Source organism: Hippocampus bargibanti, linkage group LG02 (genome assembly GCF_051943395.1).
Source record: "Hippocampus bargibanti isolate YZ-2025 linkage group LG02, ASM5194339v1, whole genome shotgun sequence".
NCBI lineage: Eukaryota > Metazoa > Chordata > Actinopteri > Syngnathiformes > Syngnathidae > Hippocampus > Hippocampus bargibanti.
Genome location: NC_142735.1, coordinates 19,105,461 through 19,133,002, shown reverse-complemented (window position 1 = coordinate 19,133,002; position 27,542 = coordinate 19,105,461). Strand labels below are relative to the sequence as shown.

General features: G+C 39.2%; 1 protein-coding gene across 1 annotated transcript; it reads right to left on the bottom strand.

Moving 5' to 3' along the window:
* Positions 1–1,784: 1,784 nt before the first annotated feature.
* LOC148901804 (uncharacterized) lies at positions 1,785–27,542 on the bottom strand. Its single transcript, XM_088991257.1, has 19 exons — positions 27,160–27,542; positions 26,024–26,135; positions 23,860–24,073; positions 22,162–22,304; positions 20,736–20,898; positions 20,491–20,634; positions 18,304–18,399; positions 18,147–18,202; positions 15,170–15,360; positions 14,890–15,000; positions 14,618–14,743; positions 13,642–13,740; positions 13,414–13,572; positions 10,721–11,160; positions 9,307–9,470; positions 6,045–6,108; positions 3,724–3,917; positions 3,474–3,562; positions 1,785–2,671 (listed from the first exon to the last, which is right to left on the bottom strand). The coding sequence occupies exons 1-19, from the start codon at positions 27,403–27,405 to the stop codon at positions 2,573–2,575; spliced, it is 2,910 nt and encodes a 969-aa protein (XP_088847383.1). The 5' UTR covers positions 27,406–27,542; the 3' UTR covers positions 1,785–2,572.

Here is a 27,542-nt window from a genome sequence, read left to right as displayed (position 1 = left end):
TAAAACTACACATAACATACCTTATTCTATGTATAATAAATGTGCTATTGTATATTAATGGAAGAAATACATTGCACTGTATAATAAAGCCACTTTATTTACATTTGTGATGGTCGTTGATGGCTCTTAATTGATACCTGTTGCTTTCTGACTTGTAAGGTCTTACGAAACTGAGGCATCACATTATCATTCATCATGTTGATGATTCTCATAGCCTTTTCTGGATGGAACTGTTCAATAAAAGCCTGCACAAATCAAATCTTCTGTGTTGAGGACCTCATTATGGTCAGCAACAAGCTCCTTGATGTTATCTGCATCCACTTCGAAGCCCGTAGGTGCTGGCAGAGATTTTATTACAACAAAAGGCGCGAGTATGATGATTCCACGGACGCGGAATAAAACGCGTCATTAGTCACGTGAAAGCATCGACTAAATAACGCCTTTGTGTAAACTTTACACAAAGGCGTTATTTAGTCGATGTGAGAAACACGAACAAGGTGCGCGTTTGTGGCGTCACATGTGCACACCGCTGCTGTCATGTGAATCTCAGCCTGACACATCTCTCACGCTGTGTGTCACTTCCCTGAGAGTAACATTCTTCATTTCCACCATTGCCACCATCCTTCGCCTAAAACCTTTACAGTGTTGTGTAAACGTTACACAAAGGCGTTATTTAGTCGATGATTTCACGTGACTAATTTCGCCGAAAATGTCACGTGCGCCGCCGCTCGCGACACTTCAATTTCATTTCATTTCAACGAGTCGCTGAAGCTTTACAATGCAGCAGCTCCACTGTCCTGTTAAACATCGGATCAAATTCTAAATACTTCTGTTTACATTCAAAGCCACCCACAACCTTGTCCCTCCCTATCTGTCTGATTATCCAATAATAATCCAGAGTTGTCTGCCCTGGTGTGATCATGAGTTTCAGACACTGATATAGGCTGTTTATTTTACATACTGTATATTTATTAAGTATAATTACTTAATATAAAGCTATTAGCTATTTTATTTTTATTTATTTTATGGTATTTTATCCCCATGCTGAATATTTGTAATAATAAAATACAAAAATATCAAATGGAAGTGACAAAATATTAGATTAATTACAAATAAAATCTTAAAACATCGCAGTTATGAAAAAAACATTAAATACATTTCAATACTACAGGCTCAAGTATATAGCATATTTTACAAATTGTTAAATAAATTTAACATTCAGGGAAATCCAATCGGAAATTACCTTTAGTAAATCATGCACCGTAAAACCTATTGAATCAGTGTAGATGCAAGATTTATAAACAACATGAAGTGAAGTCTCAGGTAGAAAGATTTGGATATTAACAGAGTTCCCTTTTGAGACTGACTGTCAATCTTACTGCTTCAGCGTAATTAATTTTCACCTGCATTTGAATATTCAGATTTCTAATCATGCACATTAATCAACACTTTAAATGCGCAAACATGATTACGTGACATCCACTTGAGCCCCTGACAGAGAATACAAATAAAACTTGAAATTTTGTTGCTTCGCCTGAGGAACAAAACAAACAAAAAACTCATTTAAAAAATGAACAACGATTTGCTTTCTAATAATCTCCCCCCAGTGACCTGAACCCAAATAATCCCGCAATTAAATCTCATTCATTTCCATAATTAAACGGTGTGAATGTGACTGCACGGGCTCTGGGATTTCTGGACTGTTAAAAAAAAAACTGCTTGTAGGTTTTGTCCAGTGTCGGAATAAACTGTCATAAAAACAAATACTCGGCTCATCTACTATGCATGATTGGGTGAGGTTTTTATTCTCCCTTCAATACAGAGGTTCACTGGATGTATTTTTTCTCACCGTTTGCTCCAGTTATGGAAAATGGTAAATAAATCATTCAGTTTCATCGACTGAACGATGAGGCATGACAAATGGAATTTTTTGCATTGAAACACCCTGGCGTTGGCGAGCACAAATGAAACGTGACATGCTTCAAATTCAAATTGGATTGTAATTTAACTGCGACAATGACATTCTCCTGAGTTTAAGTAATCACTTCCAACCACATGACCGTCATCAATCTCAAAATCCAGATCAATTTCATCAAGGCAACAATAAAAGTGGACATTTTGTTTTATTAAAAAAACATGAGACCAAAACTTGACATTTCAATGTAATCAACAGTTGACATTTTTCAAGTTTTCTGCTAATGTGATTTGTAACAATGATATCATCATTGGTGGAAATATGTCCTGCTGATCAGGATACAAAAAGTCAACCGACTGATGTGTGAAAAAGTGACACCAAAATATTCATGAAATAAAGGTGAAGAAAATGAAATGTCTTCTTTGAGGTGAAAAATCACAGTGTCGCAACAGGAATCCCCTCTACATAAAAATATTGATTATACATCTCAAACATTTGATACAAAATTCACATTCATGTTTAATTTGAGGTAAAAAAAAAAGGTCAGTAATTGCTGACTGGCATCGAGGTGGTTTGACATTTTCAGGAATTTCGCAGTGAATAATAATTAGATATGATATATTTACAACAAAAATGCATTAAAAAGACATTCACGGATCAGCAGATGAGGTTGGTCACGTTCTGCAGGGCCGCGGCACTGCGGGTTAAGGAATGCTCGTGAGGGAATAATTCTCGCAGGAGGAATGATAGCAGCATCTGAAAAAAAGCAATATACTCAAAAATTACTTTTAATAGTTAAAAAGACTCTTTTGAAACCTGAATATTAAAAAAAAAAACTTTGAAACCCCAAAACCAATACAATTTCGACTTAGAAACCATTAAGCCTGCTACAAACCCCCAATTTGAATCTTCAAATGTAGGTCTGAAACCCAACTTGAAGCACATCGTAATATCCTACTTGTAAACTCCCAAACTATAGTCAAACCTCGTTTCTTTACCATAATATGTTCCAGAAACCACTTTGAAAACCGATTTGGTCGAAAATGAAAACATTTCAAATTGTAATCAATGTAATCAATGTCTGTTTTTTTTTCAGCGTGATTGAACAATACAAACCGCCTGTTCACAATGAGACGCGACACGTGGAAGTGACGTATGAGGAAGCGGAGGGGAGTCGAGTGATGCATTCAGGTGCGTTCAGTTTACTCGAGCACCGATTTTTGGTTGTAAAAGCGAGGCGTTAAAAAGAAAAAAGACATTTTTGGTTGAAAACCAAATTGGTTGAGACGTTCAAAAACCAAGATTTGACTGTATCTTCAAACCTTCACTCTAATTTGAAATTTTTCTCAAAAAGGAAGAGATAAGCTGTGCATGTACTCATGGATATATTCAGATAAACTGATTTCATAGGTCCATATTACCTTTTTATACATCGACACAGATTTTCAACATGAGAAAAATGAATTTTAACACATCATATTTACATTGTATCTTTCTTACCGATGAATTTTTGGACTACTTCCTTGAAATAAACCAGTCAAAAACAACAGTTACTTACATAAACAACGGCCTTGTTTTTCTCAGCGTCCTGAAAGAGATTAAAAACGTTTTCCATGTCTGTCTTCTTGAGGACCAGGTAGTGTGAATCTACCAAGAAGGAGGGGAAAACATTACAATTAGGATCATTAATTATATTATAACGTACATGGAATGGATATAAAAATCCCAATAGAGTGAGAAATGAGGATAATTGCAAACACAGTTAGCGATCGCCGATCTCGCTTGTCGAAGTGTGGCGAGGCGCCTACATCGAGTACTGAGGAGGTTGTGCGCTCGCTCGCGAGTCTCGCTTTTTTCATCATCCGTGCGAGGCGGCGGCGGCGGCGCAGAAGGAGAAGCTGCCGCGGGATTCTGCGGCCACGCTTTGTCGCACAGGGTTTGGATGTACGCCGCCATCTGCTCCTCGTTGGGGTTCATTTTGTTCAAGAAGGAGTTGACTTTCCTGCGGAGACCAACGGCGTCGGCGTCAACGGGCAGCGGGACGAAACGAGCCGGAAGTGGAGACTACACTCACTTTTTCAAAATGGGCATGACGGGCTTCAAAATGGCGTCAAATATGTTAATGAGAATGGAGTTTCCTATGAAGACAACAACAGGGTTAGTGAAAAGAGTGAGGCATGAGTGCAAGTATCTTGTTATGTCCCTTTACTAAATGGCAGTAAATTGATGGAGACAATACTGTGCATTTAAACAGGTATTGGAGAAAACTGTACGTCTTGCTGTTCTTTGTGCATTAAATTAGCAGTTGACTGACGTCTCCGGACAAGTTGTGTCCATTATTTGTAAAATGGCTTCAAATGACTACTGAGCGTATTTTACAAAGATTCCAACGCATATAGCTATATTTTACATTTTAAGACTTGTGCTGAATATTCCGGAAGTCTTTCGATGAGAAGGTTTCTTCAGGAAAATGAAATGTCTTCTTTGAGGTGAAAAATCACAGTGTCGCAACAGGAATCCCCTCTACATAAAAATATTGATTATACATCTCAAACATTTGATACAAAATTCACATTCATGTTTAATTTGAGGTAAAAAAAAAGGTCAGTAATTGCTGACTGGCATCGAGGTGGTTTGACATTTTCAGGAATTTCGCAGTGAATAATAATTAGATATGATATATTTACAACAAAAATGCATTTAAAAGACATTCACGGATCAGCAGATGAGGTTGGTCACGTTCTGCAGGGCCGCGGCACTGCGGGTTAAGGAATGCTCGTGAGGGAATAATTCTCGCAGGAGGAATGATAGCAGCATCTGAAAAAAAGCAATATACTCAAAAATTACTTTTAATAGTTAAAAAGACTCTTTTGAAACCTGAATATTAAAAAAAAAAACTTTGAAACCCCAAAACCAATACAATTTCGACTTAGAAACCATTAAGCCTGCTACAAACCCCCAATTTGAATCTTCAAATGTAGGTCTGAAACCCAACTTGAAGCACATCGTAATATCCTACTTGTAAACTCCCAAACTATAGTCAAACCTCGTTTCTTTACCATAATATGTTCCAGAAACCACTTTGAAAACCGATTTGGTCGAAAATGAAAACATTTCAAATTGTAATCAATGTAATCAATGTCTGGTTTTTTTTCAGCGTGATTGAACAATACAAACCGCCTGTTCACAATGAGACGCGACACGTGGAAGTGACGTATGAGGAAGCGGAGGGGAGTCGAGTGATGCATTCAGGTGCGTTCAGTTTACTCGAGAACCGATTTTTGGTTGTAAAAGCGAGGCGTTAAAAAGAAAAAAGACATTTTTGGTTGAAAACCAAATTGGTTGAGACGTTCAAAAACCAAGATTTGACTGTATCTTCAAACCTTCACTCTAATTTGAAATTTTTCTCAAAAAGGAAGAGATAAGCTGTGCATGTACTCATGGATATATTCAGATAAACTGATTTCATAGGTCCATATTACCTTTTTATACATCGACACAGATTTTCAACATGAGAAAAATGAATTTTAACACATCATATTTACATTGTATCTTTCTTACCGATGAATTTTTGGACTACTTCCTTGAAATAAACCAGTCAAAAACAACAGTTACTTACATAAACAAGGGCCTTGTTTTTCTCAGCGTCCTGAAAGAGATTAAAAACGTTTTCCATGTCTGTCTTCTTGAGGACCAGGTAGTGTGAATCTACCAAGAAGGAGGGGAAAACATTACAATTAGGATCATTAATTATATTATAACGTACATGGAATGGATATAAAAATCCCAATAGAGTGAGAAATGAGGATAATTGCAAACACAGTTAGCGATCGCCGATCTCGCTTGTCGAAGTGTGGCGAGGCGCCTACATCGAGTACTGAGGAGGTTGTGCGCTCGCTCGCGAGTCTCGCTTTTTTCATCATCCGTGCGAGGCGGCGGCGCAGAAGGAGAAGCTGCCGCGGGATTCTGCGGCCACGCTTTGTCGCACAGGGTTTGGATGTACGCCGCCATCTGCTCCTCGTTGGGGTTCATTTTGTTCAAGAAGGAGTTGACTTTCCTGCGGAGACCAACGGCGTCGGCGTCAACGGGCAGCGGGACGAAACGAGCCGGAAGTGGAGACTACACTCACTTTTTCAAAATGGGCATGACGGGCTTCAAAATGGCGTCAAATATGTTAATGAGAATGGAGTTTCCTATGAAGACAACAACAGGGTTAGTGAAAAGAGTGAGGCATGAGTGCAAGTATCTTGTTATGTCCCTTTACTAAATGGCAGTAAATTGATGGAGACAATACTGTGCATTTAAACAGGTATTGGAGAAAACTGTACGTCTTGCTGTTCTTTGTGCATTAAATTAGCAGTTGACTGACGTCTCCGGACAAGTTGTGTCCATTATTTGTAAAATGGCTTCAAATGACTACTGAGCGTATTTTACAAAGATTCCAACGCATATAGCTATATTTTACATTTTAAGACTTGTGCTGAATATTCCGGAAGTCTTTCGATGAGAAGGTTTCTTCAGCCGTCATCTGTACAAAAGTGAAGGTTTCGGACGTTTCGCCTCCTATCCAAGAGGCTTCGTCAGCGAACTAAAGTCTGACTGGTCGTATCGGCCCCATTTATATATCCCTAATGTCCAGACCTGGTGGCGCCGGACACAGCTATGATAGGTCCCTACTCTCAGGTTGGGGGGGCGCGGGACCCCCCCCCCTGTGGCCCCACTGATTGTTCCTACATTCCTGACTAACGATTGGCCTATTACACCCACTCCCCCCGGTATCACCTCATCAGCATAACGACCCTCATCAGCATTGCGAAAGTTGCCTAACCTGTTTTGCCTGAGCAGGCTATTGTATGAACGATCCAAATTGAACCTCACACCACCAGACCGGTTTAATGAAGGCTTTTGTTGTTTTATAAGAATCGCCTCTTTCACCCCCCTTTCAAACCATCTATGTTCTTTCGCTAAGATTTTAACCTCATTGTCGTCAAATGAGTGGTTGCTAGCTTTTAGGTGCAAATGTACTGCCGATTGAGGCCCACTAGTATTATCCCTGCGATGTTGATAAAGTCTTTTTTTTGAGAATTTGTTGAGTCTCCCCAATGTACTGCTCTTTACAATTTTCATTCTTACAATGTATGGAATAAACTACATTACTTTGTTTTTCATTTGGTAGCCTATCTTTTGGATGCACTAATTTTTGCCTTAACGTGTTTATCGGTTTGAAATAAGTAGGAATTTTATGTTGCCAAAGGACTCTTTGTAATTTTTCAGAAACTCCTGCAATGTACGGTACTGCTACTCCTCTCCTTTTAGAATCTTGAGAATTATTGGTTTCGTTCGCTATTCTTTCTTTCTGACATTTGTTGAATGACCACTGAGGGTACCCACAGTTAGTGAGTGCTCTCCTTCTCATCGATGGACCACTCCTGTACGACTGAGAGCTTACACAGACGTATTCCGGAAGTCTTGTTTTTTTTTTACGTGACGTCACTGAAGGAACGCCCCTGACCGAAAAAAAGGACACATTGTAACAGTCCTTCCATCACGTCAATGTTTGTTTGGTCCGAAAACCTCGTGTTGCACCAGAAAGAGCCAGAAGAGGGCGTCCAAGCTCCATGTAAGGAATTCATCAGCCTGGGGAAATGGGCTGATTAACTCCTCACAGGAGCTCGGTGGCCATTTTCTGCCTCTTTTTGGGTGAGACATTTCCCCCCAATGTTGCCTCAAAATGGCACGGAATAAATTCTTTAATTGATTACAAACATGTATGCTTTCCTCTTCAGAACTTTTTGAATCATATTCATAACTGGATGTGTAACAAGAAAGCATATTCTCCGAATCTGAAGCCATTGTTTTAATTCTCCAGCAATGCAAGACGTCTTGGCGTGTCGTCACGTACTGGGGGCGGGACTTTCTGAAAATGCCCAATTCGCAGCTCAATTTTTTTGCAGATTTTGGACACTTTAAGTCATTTTTATTGGTGTTTTGCATTTGAATAAAAATATCATACTGAGTGTTTTGGGTATTTTAGATGCTATAAAACGTTTTTCTGATGTCAGTTAAAAAACAAAAGTGACGTCGGTTGTCCTTTAAAGGTTTATAATTACCATAAACGGGCCCAAGAGGACCAGGTAGCAGTCAAGTATCACTGTATTTGCATTTTTTGGACAAAATGCAAAAGGAGACACCTCTTGGTGGTTTATGACAATATGACACAAGTCACAAAGGATCTGCAACAAGTCATCATTGCAAATACACCAACGCAAACTTTCTTTTGACAGCACAGCGTGGAGCTGTTTGACTTCCAATTGTCGCTTGTCAGCAGAAGCCAACAAAAACCTTCCACAATCAACATGTTGCGCAAGTCATCTAAAATAGGAAAAATATGACTAAACGCTTGAAGTGTCTTTGACATGGAAATGAGTTAAAAAAAACTCGCACATTCACGCTTCATCATTCATAAAGTTACTTGCTGTAAGTGGCATTTTGATTTTTTTTTTTTTTGGGGGGGGGGGGGGGTAGTAAAATTAACTGGTAGGTTTGCTTTCAACGGATCAGAAAAGGTCAAATTAAGTTAATCTTTTAAGGTTTTTAATACATTTATGCCTCCTGAAATGTCACTCCAAGGCTCAATATCCTCAGCTTCTTTTGCATGTTCATTTCAAGTGACTCTTGATTTAAAAGCTTAGATTTGTATGTTGGGGAAGAACCAAGTTTAGCTTGTGCGGTTAGCAGACGTGAGCCTTAGCTGCTAGCGATAGCCTATTTTTGAGCATGGATACAAAATGAAATCCATTTGAAATCATTTATTTTTAACGTTAATGTTGTAAAATGCATTTGTATTAACGCATTGACTGTCAGAAATGTGCAAAAATGTGTCCACCCCATTGCCAGGGCTTTTGTCATTGTCACTGGAATTCCAGGACCCACAGAATATTGAGTTTTAGGACTATGTAATACATTCAATGCAGTGTAAGAAGCCTTAGACTCTCTTCTTTCATCAGAATGAAAGAGTTAATTCCTAAATTATATGGGTCTGGAGTTATATGAGCTTGAAATGAGGGTGGTTGTCCAAAATACAATGCAATACATACATATTGGTTTATATAGCGTTTTAACAACAGCTGAAGCTGGAACAAAGCCCTAACATGGAAAAAAGGGGAAATTCTGCACCCTTGTGGAAGGGAAAAAGATTGCCAGAGGTCTGGCCAGCGATTTATCGGCAACCAAGCAAAGAAAAACAAAACCAAACTATGTATTTATATTATATTTTTAATTCTCGAATGGCAGTGAATGAGTTCAAGTCAAAGTCTAACTGGATAAAAAAATTAAAGCTGTCAGTTTAGTTTTTTGTTTTAGTGATTGTCATGCCTTTGCAGTTGACACACCTGAAATTTCTTTGAGCAGATCAAAAATGGCTTTGGTGGCCTCAAGCTGCTCCCAACTGCCTTGACTCCTGGCCTCATCCCCCTTGGCTGAGAGCACCTGCTCCTTCACTTTGGGTTTGTAAGTCCCACAGGACACCCTGGGGCTTGCCTTTTCTTTCTTAGTCCTTTAAAAACAAAAGCCAGTGTTTACTCACTTCTGACAGTTTGAACAAAAATCCAGAGTTTGAAAAAAAAAACAAGCATTTTATGGTTTAAATTGTACCATAACGAGGAAGATTATTTTTACATGTTTTATGTAACATCAGTACACAATAGTGCAGATGCTAAATGTAGAGTGTTCTTGTTTGTTGAATCATTGAGTTCTTATGAACCACAATAAATAAATGAATCCAGATGGCATGTGTGTCTCCTTTTATTGATTTACTCCAATTACCAGTATTCATGGAACTATCTTCCAGATCAACATTTATTACAGTGTTAAATGGCAAAATTGAGTTCAATGGCTTGATACTGTTTTGTGTCCACAGATTGTGCACCGCAATTTATTTTCGAAAACCAGCCAATATATCGATACGCCTGATGTGATGATGGTTTATTTGTATTGACTGACTGCAGAAAATACTAAATATGGTTTTCTTCATACATTTATTCATGACTACGTACATGCTAGATCAGTGGTTCTTAACCTGGGTTTGATCGAACCCTAGGGGTTCGGTGAGTCGGTCTCAGGCTGGATCGTCCGCCACAGAGGTCCACCCCTTAGTCTTGTCTGCAGTTAGTAGGCACAGACATTGGAAGAGGACTTCGGGGAATGAGCCTCTAACAAGATTAAGTACCACTGTGCTAGATGCATTACGTTGATGCTATGCTGATTATTTGTGTTGTTACATCCACAGTGAATACATCCAACCGGTCGTTTATGTAACACGGTTCATGATTGTGTAGTGCAAGTGTGTTAAACTCTTTTTCTTTGCCATGGACAACATTGGAGTTACAGTGGAGGGCCGTTATGAATTTGGGGAAACCATTAGAATATTTAATCTCCTCCACACAATACATCTAGAGAGCACGATAAATTATTGAATACCTGGTTTTCAAATCTGAAGTCAGGAATAATGGCTCTTATGGTGGTTTACGTACGACAATCTGAACTTTTAGTTCGGACTTTAGCAGGCATCATGGCACTTGACATGCTTGATTTGCTTTTGCGGGCCAAATAAAATGTGGCAGGCCAGATTTGGCCCCCGGGCCTTGACTTTGACACCAGTGGTGTCGTGCCACAGGCGTATGATCGTCTAATTTTATTTTGTATTTTTTTGCTGCCATTTTGTGGCATATATAAGCAATTACGAATATTTTAGGCAGTGGGACGGTTGTTATTCACACTTCTGTTCTCCTCATTGGTGGAGCTAACCTGGCATTGAAATGCAACCACGACGGGCCATTGGTGGAATCTTCCCCATGAAGGCCACCTTCGCGGCTACTGCTTGGCGACGCGTATTCCAACTGGGGTGGGTCCTCGTCGCTGTGATTTTTAACAGAGGCCAGAGACTCCTGCGATCTGGATTGGGTTAGTCCCCTGAGCATCATTTTAAAGTGTGTTAAAGGATTGTCGGACTCCTCCCCTTTTTCCTGGGGAGAGTTTCCATTGGAAGAGTCTGATTTGAAACATGGGCGCAGCTCCTTTTCGGTTTCCTCCTCGTCCCCCTCAGGCGTCTCATACGAGGAGATGACGATGGTGGGAAGTGAAATGCCACGAACGACGCCGCTTTTCTCAGAGGGGCTGGGGAAATTCTCTGAAGCTTCGATGGGTGTGATGATTTCTTTGGAGGCTTCTGTCGGCGGAGTTGAGCTCTGTTGGGAAAATGATCGACTTAGGTTGAAGTGGCGGCAATGGAAATACATCATGGAGGATCATACAGGAAAGCAGTTTATATCCTTGATCGAGTTCGAGGTCCATATCGATTGAGTGTTTACAAGTCAAGTTTTTCTCTTTAATACTATATGACACTTGAGCACATTCCTGTGACCTGATGAAGCAAAAATGTGCACTCAAAGATAAATGAATCTCGTTCTTTTGTACTCGGATTTAAGCAAAAATGCTCCAAATATTAGTTATCAAACGTTATCAAAGTTTTATGATTTTTCCCCCTCTTAACACACTGATGCATTTTTCTGAATTGTATTGGTGTAATTTACACTGTTTTAAATACAATTTTGGATATATTGTGGTATTGCATCAGAATATTCTGATATTTTAACAAGGAGTGTGTTCACTATCTACATGCATGGCACACGTATTGAAGGCAATTTGGGTTTTGCATTTCTCTCAACTGCCAACACAATCATTAAAAAAATAAAAACATTTTCATTTTCGGTGTGTATTTTCGATCCAATTTCTCGAATGGCTCTTCGGTGCATAATTTCTACTAGATTATTTTATGATTGGACAAAAGTGATCAGATGCAAAAAACAAAAAAAAAATATGGCTGATTGCTTCTTCCTCAATATTAATAATATATAAAATATAATATCTGGGAATAAGAACTGGATTTTAAAATATTTTACTTGAGCAGTTGAGTGGTGTTTACTCCATAACTTACTTAATAAAATATGCAAACACATAGCGGACTGCATATCCTCTAAAGACACCAGTAGAAATGTTGCACTCAATTTTCTAAATCTATCTCTATCTCCACCTACCTCTCGATCTCTATCTCTACCTCTACCCTCTCTATCTTTATCTCTCTACCTCTATCCCTATCTATCTCTCTCTATATCTCTCTCACTACTGAGAGAGATATAGAGAGGCACACCCATCCCTGAGGCACAGCTCCCACACCACTCTCAACATCAAGGCTAATCTCATGTGAGGACCATCCATTGGCACAAATGGACAGAATAACATCACGTCCAGTGTTTCATGATTCTTCTTCAGTGCTTCTCCATTGTGTGCATGTGGTGTGGCATCAAACAGGCACAATACAACCAATTGCTGTCAAAGCACTGCATATGCATGAGTAGCTCTTTAGATTACTTTGATGCAGCCTATTCCACAGCAAGACACTTCAGAACAAATTGAAATGTGTCTGTTAATCAAGTGCGGGTCATTTGAGCAAGGCGGTTGGTGTAAAACAAGGAATACTGGATAGGCGGGATTTCTCATAAGATAAAACAAGAGCTGCATCAAAAATGCGGCTTTTGCTAAGATAATATGCACATTTGAGTAGTATTGCCAGAAATGTTTTTTAACATTATAAAGCCAGATTATTGAGCACTCATATTGGATTTGATGTGATCATGCAGGCCAGGATCCAGCATTTCCCCATTATATCATAAACTGTTAATATTACGTACCAATATTTTGGAAACACAAGCACTACAACGAAAGATAAAAGAGAAAAACAGTGACAACAGGCACCAAGGAACACTTAGAATGTGTTTGAATACTTAACATATCTGCTGGGGTTATAGAACAAAAAAAGCACACCAGCCAAAAATGTTTCTAATGTGTATTATTTTACAAAAATAGCAGGTAGGTTTGGAAGGTATGAGCCAAATTAAGTGTGTTTCATTGCATCATATATGTAAAACAATTCACCGATTGTGATTTAAAAAAGAAAGCAAATATTTGAAATATTTAGTTGAATTTACTTTGGTAACTAAAGGGTTCAAATAATGAAAAAAATAGATCTATTGCAAAGGTGTCAAAGTGAAGGCCAGGGGGCCAAATCTGGCCCACCACTTCATTTTGTTCGGCTCCCAAAAGCAAACCAAACTTGTGAAATTTTATGATGCTTGCTAAAGTCGAAAATTTCAAATTGTCCCATGTGAACCACAATAACAGTCAGTATTTTTTTTTTACTTCAAATTTGAAAACTAGTTATTCAATTTGTTGTGCGCTCTACGTACATGTAATATGTGGAGGGGATTAAACATTCTAATGACTTCCCCAAATTCATAAAAGCCCCGCAGAGGAAACTGTAACTACAATGTGGCCCGTGGCAAAAAATGAGTTTGACAATCTTTTTTTAGTTCAGCCCATTTGTTGAAGAAACAAAGATTAAACGAGTGTTGGCATGAAATACATAAAATGAACTACGTTACCTCTTCGTCCTCTTGTCCAGGTGTCAGGAAGTAAGCTAAGCCGCTCAACAGGCCCCACACGCCTCCGTAATGCTGCTCTTCATTCAGCAGCTTGTCCAGTGGACAAAGAAACTGGAAGACCGGTTGCGTGTGTCCGATCAGTGTGTCACAAAGTAATTCCTGGCAAGGGAAACAAAGACGCTCAGTCAAGAGGAAAACATCTAATTAGTTTCTTCTTTTGTTTTTTACCTGAAGGAAGTGCTCTACGGAAAGTTTTGCTTCTTCTTTAGCCTCGTCACTGACTTCAAGCTCATTGACCCCCAAGATGATAGGCAAACTGGTGGAGTCCTACGAAAACAAAACAAAAAAAGAAAACACAAATCAAATAATCAAGTGTTAAGTCATTTTCTGCCATTTCAGAATTTATTTGGTAATTGAAAAGCATGATGTGGAGCGCCATTTCTGGTGCCGATGTTTTTCCTTCCGACGTGGGGGCAGAATTTATCTTTTGTACAGCTGCCCCCACTTGCACCTCATATTACTCCTGACCCATATAATTGGGAATTAATTCTTTTTTTCTGATGAAAGAAGAGTCTCAGATTTCTTACGCTGCATTGAATGTTTATTTTGTCCTAAAATTCAATATTCTGTGGGTCCTGCGATTTGAGTGAAATTGACAAAAACCCTGGCACTAGAGTGGACACATTTTGCACATCGCCTGGCAGTGAATGAGTTAATGGACATGAAGGGATTAACAAATTTGTCTGTAGTTGGTGGTAGTTGGTTGCAGTTTCTCCTTTGCAGCCTGTCGTTTGATGTGTGGTGCTCAATCCCTTGGTGAAAAGAATTTCTCTGTGTATTTTTATTTTACATGTATTTTATTTTTTCAATGATGATTTACTTCAGTGTTGTTGCTTCTTGTGAGGTGGGTCTTCAGATGCCTCAAGTACCTTGTAGTAAAGCCCTGGCTTTTCAGAAAGTAGTACATGGCGGCAAGGGCGTTTAGATCGTGAAGTGCTGCGTCTCTTTCAGAGAAATAATCGGACACACTTTTAATGAAGATATCTGGCAACCGTTTTAAAATCTGTGTGTGAGGGCAGGATTTTCTTTAACTGCTTCTTTTCAAACAGTTTTAAATTCACAATGAGGTCTGATTCAAATGACAGTTTTCAAGAAATGAGATCTGATTGGCATTCAAAGTGGGATGTGGAGCGATCCAATTTACCTGCCACCTGTTTCGGAAATAAACGACATCTGTGTATTTCTTCTTGACATCCCACTGGAGGTTTTCAGGGCTGTCCCTTTCCTCCAGGTGAACCGTGAAGATTAGCTCCTCATTTTCCCAGTGAGCCTGAAAATAACACAGAGACGGAGAGGGGAAAAATATGTACACCTCCTCAAGCCGATCATCCAAGGACAAGCTTTCGCATACTCTCTGCTGAACAAATAACAGGCCCCACAGGACATTACAGACTGTCAGTGATATTTAGAACTCACATGAGGGATGCTGACAGCCCAGCGGCCGATGCGCCACATTTCATAAGACAGCTTGAATTCCATCATGTCCTCTTGGACGCTTGTCAGATAGTTCTCCAGATCGCTGTCCTCCTAATGGGGTTTGGCCACAAATCAACAATTCACGAAATAGTGTCTTGCATTTGTGTTTGACATCCTTGATTGAGCCAAGATGTACAATAAAAGTGTTTTGTTTTTTGTGTGTGAATGCCTTAAAAATGAAATCCCAATTATGGGCTGAGCAATGATGGTGAGGCCGAACCCGTTCTGAGTCGTGCTGGCTGTGCACGGAGCCCTCCCGGCAACTGGCCTCGTCCTCGTTGGCCGTGTCTCCCTGTCCCGCTATGATCCTCATCACCAGCTCCCGCTCCAGCTTTTTCATCTTTTTCTTCTTGGCCTTCTTGGTCTTCATCTTGTCTACAAACTTTGACCATCCCGCTTTGAACTTGTTGCCTGAAGTGGATTTGAAAACATGTGGACAGATGTGATGCGAGAAGGAAAAAAAAAACAGAAGCAGCTACTATTCTTTTATTATTGACATTATTTTGACAGAATTTCTATCATGACCTCTAAATGAAGCAACAAATGTGTTCCAATGAATAATAGGTTTGCAGTAAGATGCCTCATAAAAAACTCAACTTGCTCATGATGTGTGTACAAACACATCTCATTAGGGCGCTTGTTTATCCACATTATGTAAACCCGGGATGGCGTTGCATAAATATGAACAAGGCTTATTACGAGCGTATCATTATTTGCTTTATTTCAGTCATCGATGTAGTTTGCTGCGCGCTGCCGTGACGACAGCGAATAAACGAGTTGACATTAGCAGCTAGGACAAACAATGGAGAAACTAATTAAGCATGAAAAGCCCATTGTAGTACAAACATGTCACTAACAGAGACGACACCACACGGCTACTTATTCAACCAGTCCAACGTTCCCAATCGGAATAATGATCCCATCTGCTTTCCCTGATGTCGCCGCCATCTTCCCATTTGAAAACAACCCTTCAATGAAATGTGCTTTTCCTCAAGGTTGGAATGAGAATAAAATTCAACCTTGTCCCAACTTGCCTCATTCTCATCCATCTATGATTTCTAGATCAATTCAAATGTGTTTAACTTTGCTTTGGAACCCAAAAAGTGGTCCGGTTAGAAGTCATGTACCGCTGAGAGATTAACCAATCACATGAGGCAGGTAACTGACTATTCATGTGTATATATAAGCTCACCTAAGAAGAAAATAAACAGATGCTTCTTCGTAAAGAAGCCATTGGGTTGTCGCTGAACTGTGTCTTTGCGTGCAAGTTATTAACTCATTGACTGCCATTCCCGAATTTAATCGAGAATTGAAAAGCATTACATGGAGCGCCATTCCCAAATTTGTTCGGGTTTTGGTTTTTCTTGGAGGTATTGCTGATAAAGCGCTGGGCAGACCTCTACCAATGTTAATCCCTCCCACAGCATTTGATTTTTTATACAGCTGTCCCCATGTCCAGAGAGTTGAAGGTTTCTTACGCTGTATTGAATGTTTATGTAGTCCTAAAACGCAATATGAGGTGGGTCCTGCCATTTGAGTGAAAATGACAAAAACGCTGGCACTGGAGTGAACACATTTTTGCACATCGTCTGGCAGTGAATGAGTTAATGAACCATGTCTGTCATTATTATCAAAGTGCTAGTTATGTCTCGTACATTAAATGCATATGTCCTCAGGATTGCCAATTATACTATTTGCCACTAGAAATAGTAACAGAATACTGAGAAAGCTTGACACAATACAGTCTGTACAATACCCCCTATACGTTGCGGTTCATCAGTATTCATATTGACATGATGCGTGTGCGTACTTGCAGTCACATTCGTAACTGTATCAGGCTTCAAGGTAAAATGTAAAACAAGCACTACAATCACAGAATTTGAGAGACGCAACATTAAAACTATGGTTACATTGAAATTAATGGGTTGGACTAATGTAGAGAAAAAAAATCAATTTATTTGTTTTGAAAATTTCAAAAAAAGAGCCAAAAAATTGAGGTTATTTTGAGGGTGTTGTTTTTGCTTAAAACACTGAACCAAAATATAAAGAATAACAAATAACTCTGCTTCAACATGGCTCCATGCTAGCAGAATAATTCTTACCGAAGAAAGAAAAAAAAAGGATTGCAATAGAGGGAAAGACGCAAAATCCTTTTCAGTCTGCTTTAGCTCTTTATGTAATATTCTGTTGTCAGTTTGTTGATAACTGCCAGTACTTGCTGGGAGGATGCAATTGAAGCCAACAGAAGCTTCATTAAATTACATCCTGTTGCTTGTCAACAGGACCTCAAGTGCAGGTTTGCCCGCACAATAAACAAAACAGGCAGTGAGAAGAAACGCATGGTTCTGCGCTTTGTCACAAAACATTAGCACTTATAGAGCGGGGACAAAAAGAGCAACAGAACACAACCAGTCTCGAGCACAGATCGTCTGCTCCAGATATCGACATTGCAAGTCACCGCCAAAAACAACAGGAAAGTCTTCAATTATTAATTCACAACTAAAAATATTTCTTTTCAAGTCTGTCGATGTGAATATGCGTTGAGATTTCAAAGTGGACAAAGCACAAACAATACACTGAGAATTCTGCAAAGAAGTTGTCATCCTTTTTCTGACCACATCCTCATATTTTCCATTCAAAGAAACCTGGATTAATATGCAAAATGTAGTTTGGCCTGAAATGGCGTATGAAGGCTGCCAAGCTGAATTGAAATGTGGTGGAAATTTGTTGGGAATTTGAGATGTGAAGTTGGAAGGTATTGATTTGGTCAAGAAACATTAAAGGAGTTAATAAATAAATAAAAACATATCTTTTGGGAATTTTAGGAAAAAGAGGCAGAGTAAGTCCCCAACTAAATAAATGGCACAACAAGAGTTGCCACAGAGCGGAGAGACTATGTGCCCGTTTGTAAGCGCTGCAACTCTGCGAGGTTTATAATTACGAGGACGAAGTCCTAGTCAATGCTAGTCCTAGTCAATCCATAACAAGTTCAGTTAGCGGCAGCATTTTAGTTGATAAAATTAAGGTTTTAATTTACAACTTTCAGTTGTGTTTTTTTAACAGGCATTTTGTGTCAGTTTTTCAGTAATACACTACAACAACAATTCACTACAACTGGAAGCGACAAACAACTTGAGGCAGGCCTGCTTGGCCTCTTATTTGAACATGTAAAATGATGCTCCAAAGTTCCAACAGACCTTTTCCTTTGCCCTTGATCCTAGTGTTGGTGGATAATTCCACTCCCTCCAAGTTCCTATAAAAAAAGCAGAGACAAGGCAAGACAGTCAAGACCCCACGTGCATGCTCGCATGCCGACAGATGATAACGAATGAAGCTGTGACAGTGGCAACTCACACTTGGGCAGTGTCATCCTCCTGCGAGGCCAGAGAGATTTGGTCAGGGTCAGAAGCGCTTAGCTCTTCTGTAGAATAAAATTCAACCTTGTCCCAACTTGCCTCATTCTCATCCATCTATGATTTCTAGATCAATTCAAATGTGTTTAACTTTGCTTTGGAACCCAAAAAGTGGTCCGGTTAGAAGTCATGTACCGCTGAGAGATTAACCAATCACATGAGGCAGGTAACTGACTATTCATGTGTATATATAAGCTCACCTAAGAAGAAAATAAACAGATGCTTCTTCGTAAAGAAGCCATTGGGTTGTCGCTGAACTGTGTCTTTGCGTGCAAGTTATTAACTCATTGACTGCCATTCCCGAATTTAATCGAGAATTGAAAAGCATTACATGGAGCGCCATTCCCAAATTTGTTCGGGTTTTGGTTTTTCTTGGAGGTATTGCTGATAAAGCGCTGGGCAGACCTCTACCAATGTTAATCCCTCCCACAGCATTTGATTTTTTATACAGCTGTCCCCATGTCCAGAGAGTTGAAGGTTTCTTACGCTGTATTGAATGTTTATGTAGTCCTAAAACGCAATATGAGGTGGGTCCTGCCATTTGAGTGAAAATGACAAAAACGCTGGCACTGGAGTGAACACATTTTTGCACATCGTCTGGCAGTGAATGAGTTAATGAACCATGTCTGTCATTATTATCAAAGTGCTAGTTATGTCTCGTACATTAAATGCATATGTCCTCAGGATTGCCAATTGTACTATTTGCCACTAGAAATAGTAACAGAATACTGAGAAAGCTTGACACAATACAGTCTGTACAATACCCCCTACACGTTGCGGTTCATCAGTATTCATATTGACATGATGCGTGTGCGTACTTGCAGTCACATTCGTAACTGTATCAGGCTTCAAGGTAAAATGTAAAACAAGCACTACAATCACAGAATTTGAGAGACGCAACATTAAAACTATGGTTACATTGAAATTAATGGGTTGGACTAATGTAGAGAAAAAAAATCAATTTATTTGTTTTGAAAATTTCAAAAAAAGAGCCAAAAAAATTGAGGTTATTTTGAGGGTGTTGTTTTTGCTTAAAACACTGAACCAAAATATAAAGAATAACAAATAACTCTGCTTCAACATGGCTCCATGCTAGCAGAATAATTCTTACCGAAGAAAGAAAAAAAAGGATTGCAATCGAGGGAAAGACGCAAAATCCTTTTCAGTCTGCTTTAGCTCTTTATGTAATATTCTGTTGTCAGTTTGTTGATAACTGCCAGTACTTGCTGGGAGGATGCAATTGAAGCCAACAGAAGCTTCATTAAATTACATCCTGTTGCTTGTCAACAGGACCTCAAGTGCAGGTTTGCCCGCACAATAAACAAAACAGGCAGTGAGAAGAAACGCATGGTTCTGCGCTTTGTCACAAAACATTAGCACTTATAGAGCGGGGACAAAAAGAGCAACAGAACACAACCCAAACACAACCAGTCTCGAGCACAGATCGTCTGCTCCAGATATCGACATTGCAAGTCACCGCCAAAAACAACAGGAAAGTCTTCAATTATTAATTCACAACTAAAAATATTTCTTTTCAAGTCTGTCGATGTGAATATGCGTTGAGATTTCAAAGTGGACAAAGCACAAACAATACACTGAGAATTCTGCAAAGAAGTTGTCATCCTTTTTCTGACCACATCCTCATATTTTCCATTCAAAGAAACCTGGATTAATATGCAAAATGTAGTTTGGCCTGAAATGGCGTATGAAGGCTGCCAAGCTGAATTGAAATGTGGTGGAAATTTGTTGGGAATTTGAGATGTGAAGTTGGAAGGTATTGATTTGGTCAAGAAACATTAAAGGAGTTAATAAATAAATAAAAACATATCTTTTGGGAATTTTAGGAAAAAGAGGCAGAGTAAGTCCCCAACTAAATAAATGGCACAACAAGAGTTGCCACAGAGCGGAGAGACTATGTGCCCGTTTGTAAGCGCTGCAACTCTGCGAGGTTTATAATTACGAGGACGAAGTCCTAGTCAATGCTAGTCCTAGTCAATCCATAACAAGTTCAGTTAGCGGCAGCATTTTAGTTGATAAAATTAAGGTTTTAATTTACAACTTTCAGTTGTGTTTTTTTAACAGGCATTTTGTGTCAGTTTTTCAGTAATACACTACAACAACAATTCACTACAACTGGAAGCGACAAACAACTTGAGGCAGGCCTGCTTGGCCTCTTATTTGAACATGTAAAATGATGCTCCAAAGTTCCAACAGACCTTTTCCTTTGCCCTTGATCCTAGTGTTGGTGGATAATTCCACTCCCTCCAAGTTCCTATAAAAAAAGCAGAGACAAGGCAAGACAGTCAAGACCCCACGTGCATGCTCGCATGCCGACAGATGATAACGAATGAAGCTGTGACAGTGGCAACTCACACTTGGGCAGTGTCATCCTCCTGCGAGGCCAGAGAGATTTGGTCAGGGTCAGAAGCGCTTAGCTCTTCTGTAGAACTTTTAGTAGAGATGCTGTCAAGCTGGCTAACCACCAGCTGGTTCAGGTTGTCAGGGTCAGACAGCCATGTCACCAACAGGCCCACACCTGAGGATTGAAAGGGGGTGAGGGGAAGCAAAAAAACTCACTAACACTTGATTGGGGACACAAGCACCGTCTGATGAGCAACAATTTTTGAGTCCATCGCTAATCTTATTGCAATGTATCGTTTATGCATGGAAGAAACAAGTAAGATGTGAGTAGTTATTTTTATTGAAGACAACTGAAAGACTATATATAAAACATAGCCTCCTAATTTTACAGTTGAAAACAAGCGGCACATTTTTTTTGTGCCTCCAATCAGTCAAAGTCTGCGCATAAATCTTTTGGCTAATTACAACGGATATAAACGGCATTTAATGTTGGAGAAATTTGCCGTGCGATATTGCCAACTCAATTATAGGGCATATGAATAAAATGTTTCATCAATACTTCTATGGACGCAAGCCAACAGAAATAGAAACTGCCTGCACTTGGGCGATAATTCTTCAATTAGCGTCATAAAAGGCGTTCATTGTAAATGCGGTGCAATAGCGAAAACCCGCAAAGATAAAAACGATTGGATGGAGTTGCTTTAAAAGACAAAGAAGCCCTGAAAAGGAGATTATAAATCTGTGAACACTGACTCTTCTTCTCTTTAAATGTGATTTGGGGGACTTTTTTAACTCATTCACTGCACTTCCCGAATTTATTCGGGAATTGAAAAGCATGACCATAAGGTCCATTCACGAATTTGTTCAGGTTTTGGTTTTTTCTTGCAGGGGGCTGGGGGGGGGGGTGCCGATAAAGCACTGGTCAGACCTCTAGCAATGTTTTCCCTCCCACGATGGGGCAGTATTTGCCTTTTGTACAACCGCCCCCATTTCAAGCTCAGATAACTCCAGACCCATATAATTTAGGAATTAACTTTTTTTTCTGATGAAGTGTAAGGTTTCTTACATTGCATTGAATGTTTATGTTGTCCTAAAACTCAATATCCTGTGGGATTTGCAATTTGAACGAAAATGACAAAAACCCTGGCACTGGAGTGGACACATTTTTGCGCAAGTTAAAGATCCTTAAAAATAATTTACTCATAAAAATTAGCCATAGAAAGAGCTCTGCCAAGTTGGAATTAAAAAGGCACAAAAATATTTCCTAAAAGTGGAGGGAAAATGTGGAATATGCACATATGTATATGCAAATTTAATATGCAAATGTCCCCATTGTGGGACTATTAAAGGATTTCTGATTCTGATATGTATTGAGGAGACAATTTGGGGGTAAATCTGAGTGCCACTATAAGGACATCCTCCTGAAATGCTTCCTTACCCTTTAAAGCAACAATCTCACTTAGGGCACAGCGGGCCATTTGCTGGCACCACAGGTGTTCAGGGAGAAGGTTCCGTACCACAGTGTCCGAGAGCTCACGGAGCAAGGCCATCTCCTCAGTGCGGCAGCTCAACAAAGGCTCCCTTGAAAAGTAAAACAAGCACACAGGGGGGGGGCATGGCGTGATTAATAACCGGCCTTTAATGCTATTCATCACTATAGGGGTAAAAAAAAAAAAAAAAAAAAAAATCACACGTAGTAAATCGTGGAGGTGCCACTTTTTAAACCGTTTTTTTTTCGCATGAAAAACAGCCATCACTACAGGTAAAATCCAATAAAGCACGGTCAATTATTCATGGAAGATAAAACATCCACGAGTATTTATAGGCACGTTATTGAGAGCAAAGAGCAGCTGAGACAGCAATAATTTAAGTTTTTTTTTTTTTTTTACTGAAGAAATGCATAGCATAGCCTGAAGCACGACAAGCCGTGCTTGAATTTTAATATGCTGGGATTTAGAGCGCATTTCTCCATTGAGCAGTGTTTCCGATGAATTTATTTTGCATTACAGAAATTTTAGAGCACCAAATAAAAATGTCAAACTGTATACATTCTACTGACAGTCGCTGGATTTTTTTTTTTGTGTTTTTTCTAAAAATGTTTTTTCTAAATCCCCACCAGTATGCAAAACATCTTTTGTGGCCCATTTAAACTTTGTTTCATATCATGACGAGCAGAGGTGTCAGTAATTAACTTTGTGAGTGCTCTTTTGCTGTTTGTGGCGTATCTTAAGAGTTTTCTTGAGTAAAATATGAGATTTGGCTTGATAACATTTAAAAACGTCACGTTCATGACCCCTGATAACCTTGTGAGGTTACGCTTCAAGGACAACCGACGTTTCCAGACAAGTTGTGTCCATAATTTGTAAAATGGCTTCAAATGACTTCTACTGAGTGTATTTTACAAAGATTCCACCACATATAGCTATATTTTACGTTTTAAGACTCGCACTGAATATTCCGTAAATCTTGTTGGTGACGAGTCCGTACGTGACGTCAATGAAGGAACACCCCTGACCGAAAAAAATGACACATTGTAGCAGTCCTTCCATCACGTCAATGCATTTGCTGTGCTTGTTTGTCTGAAAACGTCATGTTGCACCAAAAAGAGCCAGAAGAGGGCGACCAAGCTCCATATAAGGAATTTATCAGCCTGTGGAAACGGGCTGATTAATTCCTCACAGTGAGATTGGTTGCCATTTTCTGCCTCTTTTCTGGGACGCTACATTGCAGTCCAGATGCCTCAAAATGACACGGAAGGACGTCTTTAATCGATTGCAAACATGTATGTTTTCCTCTTCAGAACTATTTGAATCATATTCATAACTGGATGTGTAACAAGAAAGCATATTCTCCCAATCTGAAGCCATTGTTTTGATTCTCCAGCAATGCAAGACGTCTTGGCGTGACGTCACGAACTGAATCTGAAAATGCCCAATTTGCAGTTCAGTTTTTTGCAGAGTTTGGACACTTTAAGTCATTTTTATTGGTGTTTTACATTTGAATAAAAATATCATACTGCGTGTTTTGGGTATTTTAGATGTTATAAAACGTTTTTCTGATATCAGTTAAGAAACAAAAAAGTGACGTCGGTTTTCTTTAAACCACTGCAAAATTCAAAATGCAAGGTTCAATTCACCTGTCGGGCTGCTTGGCGTCGTGCAAGTGCTGCGTAAGAATGCGAATGGAGCCCACCACTGTTTGACACACATCCAAATCCCGCGTGAGTTGGATAATGCTGTCGATGACATAGTCAAACTCCTCGCTCAGCGCCCAACGCAAAGGTTGTCGCTCGCATGGCTCAGGAACGTTGTACCACGGCAACACCAGCCGCGCATAGGCACAGTGGAACACTGCAGAGATGAAGGTCAGGATAGTTTGGGATTGTTTTTTTAATTACTTTAAAGTTATTTTCTTTTGTTAAAAAATGCTTTGTTTTTGGTCCTGTTCTTATTAGTTTTTTTTTTGGGTGGCGCTTCTGTCAAAGATGAAGAAAAACATAATAATGGTAACTGTAATGTGTAGCCCTCAAAATTAACAACCATTGACAAATCAAATACAGGTATTGTACAACAGTGGTCAGACTTTGAAATACAACAAGTACAGTGCATAATATTGCTTCTAAAGGTACAGGCAAAATAAAATAAAAAAATAAAAAATGATCGAATGATCCCTTGTTGTTTTATGTGGCTCGAATTCTTGGTGAGAAGAATCAAATCTTGTTGTATTGTGTACTATTTTTGTATACGTTTTTTTTTGTCTTTTATTCATATATAAACCAAAAAAAGGAGAGCACTTAATACCAAGTTGCAAGTTTCGGCCTGAGTTCGGTGTCAAAAGCTCAAATGCCAATCCAAAACTTGCACTATGCAAACACAGCTGTTGCCAAGGAGCAACATCAACTGGTGCCATTTTTTTTTTTTTTTTTTTTTGCTGCCACATCGTTTCTAAGCTTCACACAGGAAAAAGACCACATGCCCCAGACGGCTTTTCCACCTTGTTCCTTCACACAAACAAATGATCTCTAATGCCAAAATAAATAATAAATACATAAATAAATTTGTAATCAACCCCAACGGATAGTGTGTATTAAAATAATAGCCAAATATGAAAATAAAGGACATTTTAACATAGATAGCTTTATAAATGTAAAAAGTTAGTTAATTTTTAAGAGTTGTTTGAAGTCTCGGCATTGTGGTCACTGAGTTTAGTGGATCATCGGCAGGTTGTAAAATAAATAATAATAATAATAATAATAATAATAATAATAAGAAGAAGAAGAAGAAGAAGAAGAAGAAGAAGAAGAAGAAGAAGAATACATGTCATTTATAAAATATTTCAAAACTATATTGTGTATCCTCAATAAGATTCAATTTCAGAATGTAATAAAAAACACAAATTCTAGAGTCTTTCTACAAAAAAATGAGTGGATAAAACTAAAATTGTGTTTGTTAACATTTCCGTGTTGATCAAGGGTGTCAAACTCATCTTTTGTAGTGAAAGTTTCATTTTGGGGGCCGTTATGAATTTGGGGAAGCCATTACAATGTTTAATCCCCTCCACCTCTTATATATAGAGCGCACAACAAATTTATGAATGAGTAGTTTTCCAATTTGAAGTAAAAAATAATAACTGTTATTGTGGTTTAGATGGGACAATTTGCAATTTTGGTTCGGACTTTAGCAAGCATTAGGATTTCACAAGTTTGATTTGCTTTCACGAGCCAAATAAAGTCATGTGGCGGGCCAGAATCGGCCCCCGGGCCTTGACTTTGATACCTGTGGTCTAAATGATCTTATACAGACACACACAATGTGTGGAGAAATACATCAGGAGAACAAAAAGAGGAACTCATGAAGAGACATTTATTAAAGGCGGCGAAAACAAACGTCAGTGAAGCATGAGAAGCAGACATGTTACTTCCTGTTCTGACTTATCTAAGAATGAGATCCATCTTTTTGGTAGGTGGGGTTTTTCATATTTTTTCTTGCCTGGATGCCCCTCCTCAGAGGAGGTATCATGACCTCCTCAAAGTGTGTCAAGTCACAACACAACACTACCTTTGCTGACATAACACAAGTAGAAAGGAACCAATGTGTTGTGACACCACGGACTTAATTATAATAATTTTATTTGCTAAAACAATGGTTTTGAACTACCAAGGAAGCAAATTTGTGAGTAAACAAAGATAAGAGTGTCATGATTCAGTGTAGTGTACATGCTTTTTGTGAGATTTTTTTTCCAATGTAAAATATTACCAACGCTCAATTAAATTCAGAAATAACTGCACTAAAAACACCCACCATGCTGCAGAGATCTTTTGACATGAGGATAGTGGCGCCCCACAGAATCTACGTGGTCGTCATCGTTACCTTCTGCAGTTAAGTCGCAACTCAAGCGTTCATCAAGTGTCTCCTGGGAAACACAGAAAGTCATGAAGGACCTGATCTACACTTCAATATTGTAGTGGCCTAACCTATTTTAAACTTAGTCATAATAGTATGAAATTGCAACAACCTTGCTAAAATATGTGTATGTGTGTGTTTTATTTTCTCACACCCAAATGACAATAATCCTCAAAGGTTGAATTGATGCAAAAGGCATTTTTTGTTAATTGAATTTATTGTGTATTATGTCTTTCCCAAAAATGATTTGACAGGACAATGACCTGAAACTGTGACATTCTATAAGTACTTGGTGTTAAGTTCTTCAGTATTTTTTTCAACATCAGTACACACTTGAACCTAAATTTTTATACTTTGTAGTCCTCACTTTGTCAAAATGAGCTTGTACTTTGACATTACAGAGCTTGATGGAGATTTGGGGGAGGTAAAAACAGGTACAGGTGCGACACGACGCACGAACCACAAAGTTTTGATGGTAATGGCAACGAATTCGGAGAAGTAAGCTATTCCCCAACTATGGCCTCATTGGTTGATGTTGGCTCGAGTAAATAATTTTCGTGGATGCACAAACACAAAAAGTGTGTCAAAGAGTCTAATGTAAAACTCGGATAGTTTTCGGGTGTCATTTGCTAATTTTGCATTTCTTTAGTGATCCGTTCAACATGTTTGCAAATGGGAGGGGACACGATGGCCCAATTTCAGTATTTTTGGTGGGATTTTATCCAGTTTGTTGCGTGGGAAATGTAATCAAAGTCACCAAGTTATAAATGAAGCCCTTTTATAAATTATTTAGAAAATATTATTGTACTTGTTCATGACATATGGTTATTTTAATCGTCTTTCATTGATGTATTTTGAATATTTTGTTATGGCTGCAGTTGCTAAGTGTTTCAATGACAGGTTGAGAATCTATCAGATTTTAAACATGTACTCACGTACAGGCAGAGTATAATTCTGTATTTCCCTAACTCAAGTAATTGTACTTCTCGACTTTTCGAAGCACCAATTACAACTCGCAGTGTCTGTTGGTTCACCTGGAGAGGGTCGTCGTCCGTTTGCGTGCTGTTCTCCCGGCCGCTGTTGGCCAGCAGAAGCGGCGCAGAAAGGCAAAAAAAAAAGAAGCAGACAAAATATTGAGCCAGAGCTCGGCCTGACTCGGTCAAGTACCAAAAAAGGCCCAGCGTCACCGCGATGGACACGCGCCATCCAAACATCTTTTCGTCGTCCTTCTTGTCCTTTTCCTCCTCACCACAACCTCGCTCGGACCCAAGTGACAACATGGAGCGGAATCCGGGCCCCTCGGGCCGGCATCATCGCGAAAACAGACGCCGAATAGATGACGGTGGTGAAACCAAGTCAGAAAACACAAGCGGTTGCGAAGAAGCAGCAAAGTTTGGTGAACGGTCTACTTGAACGC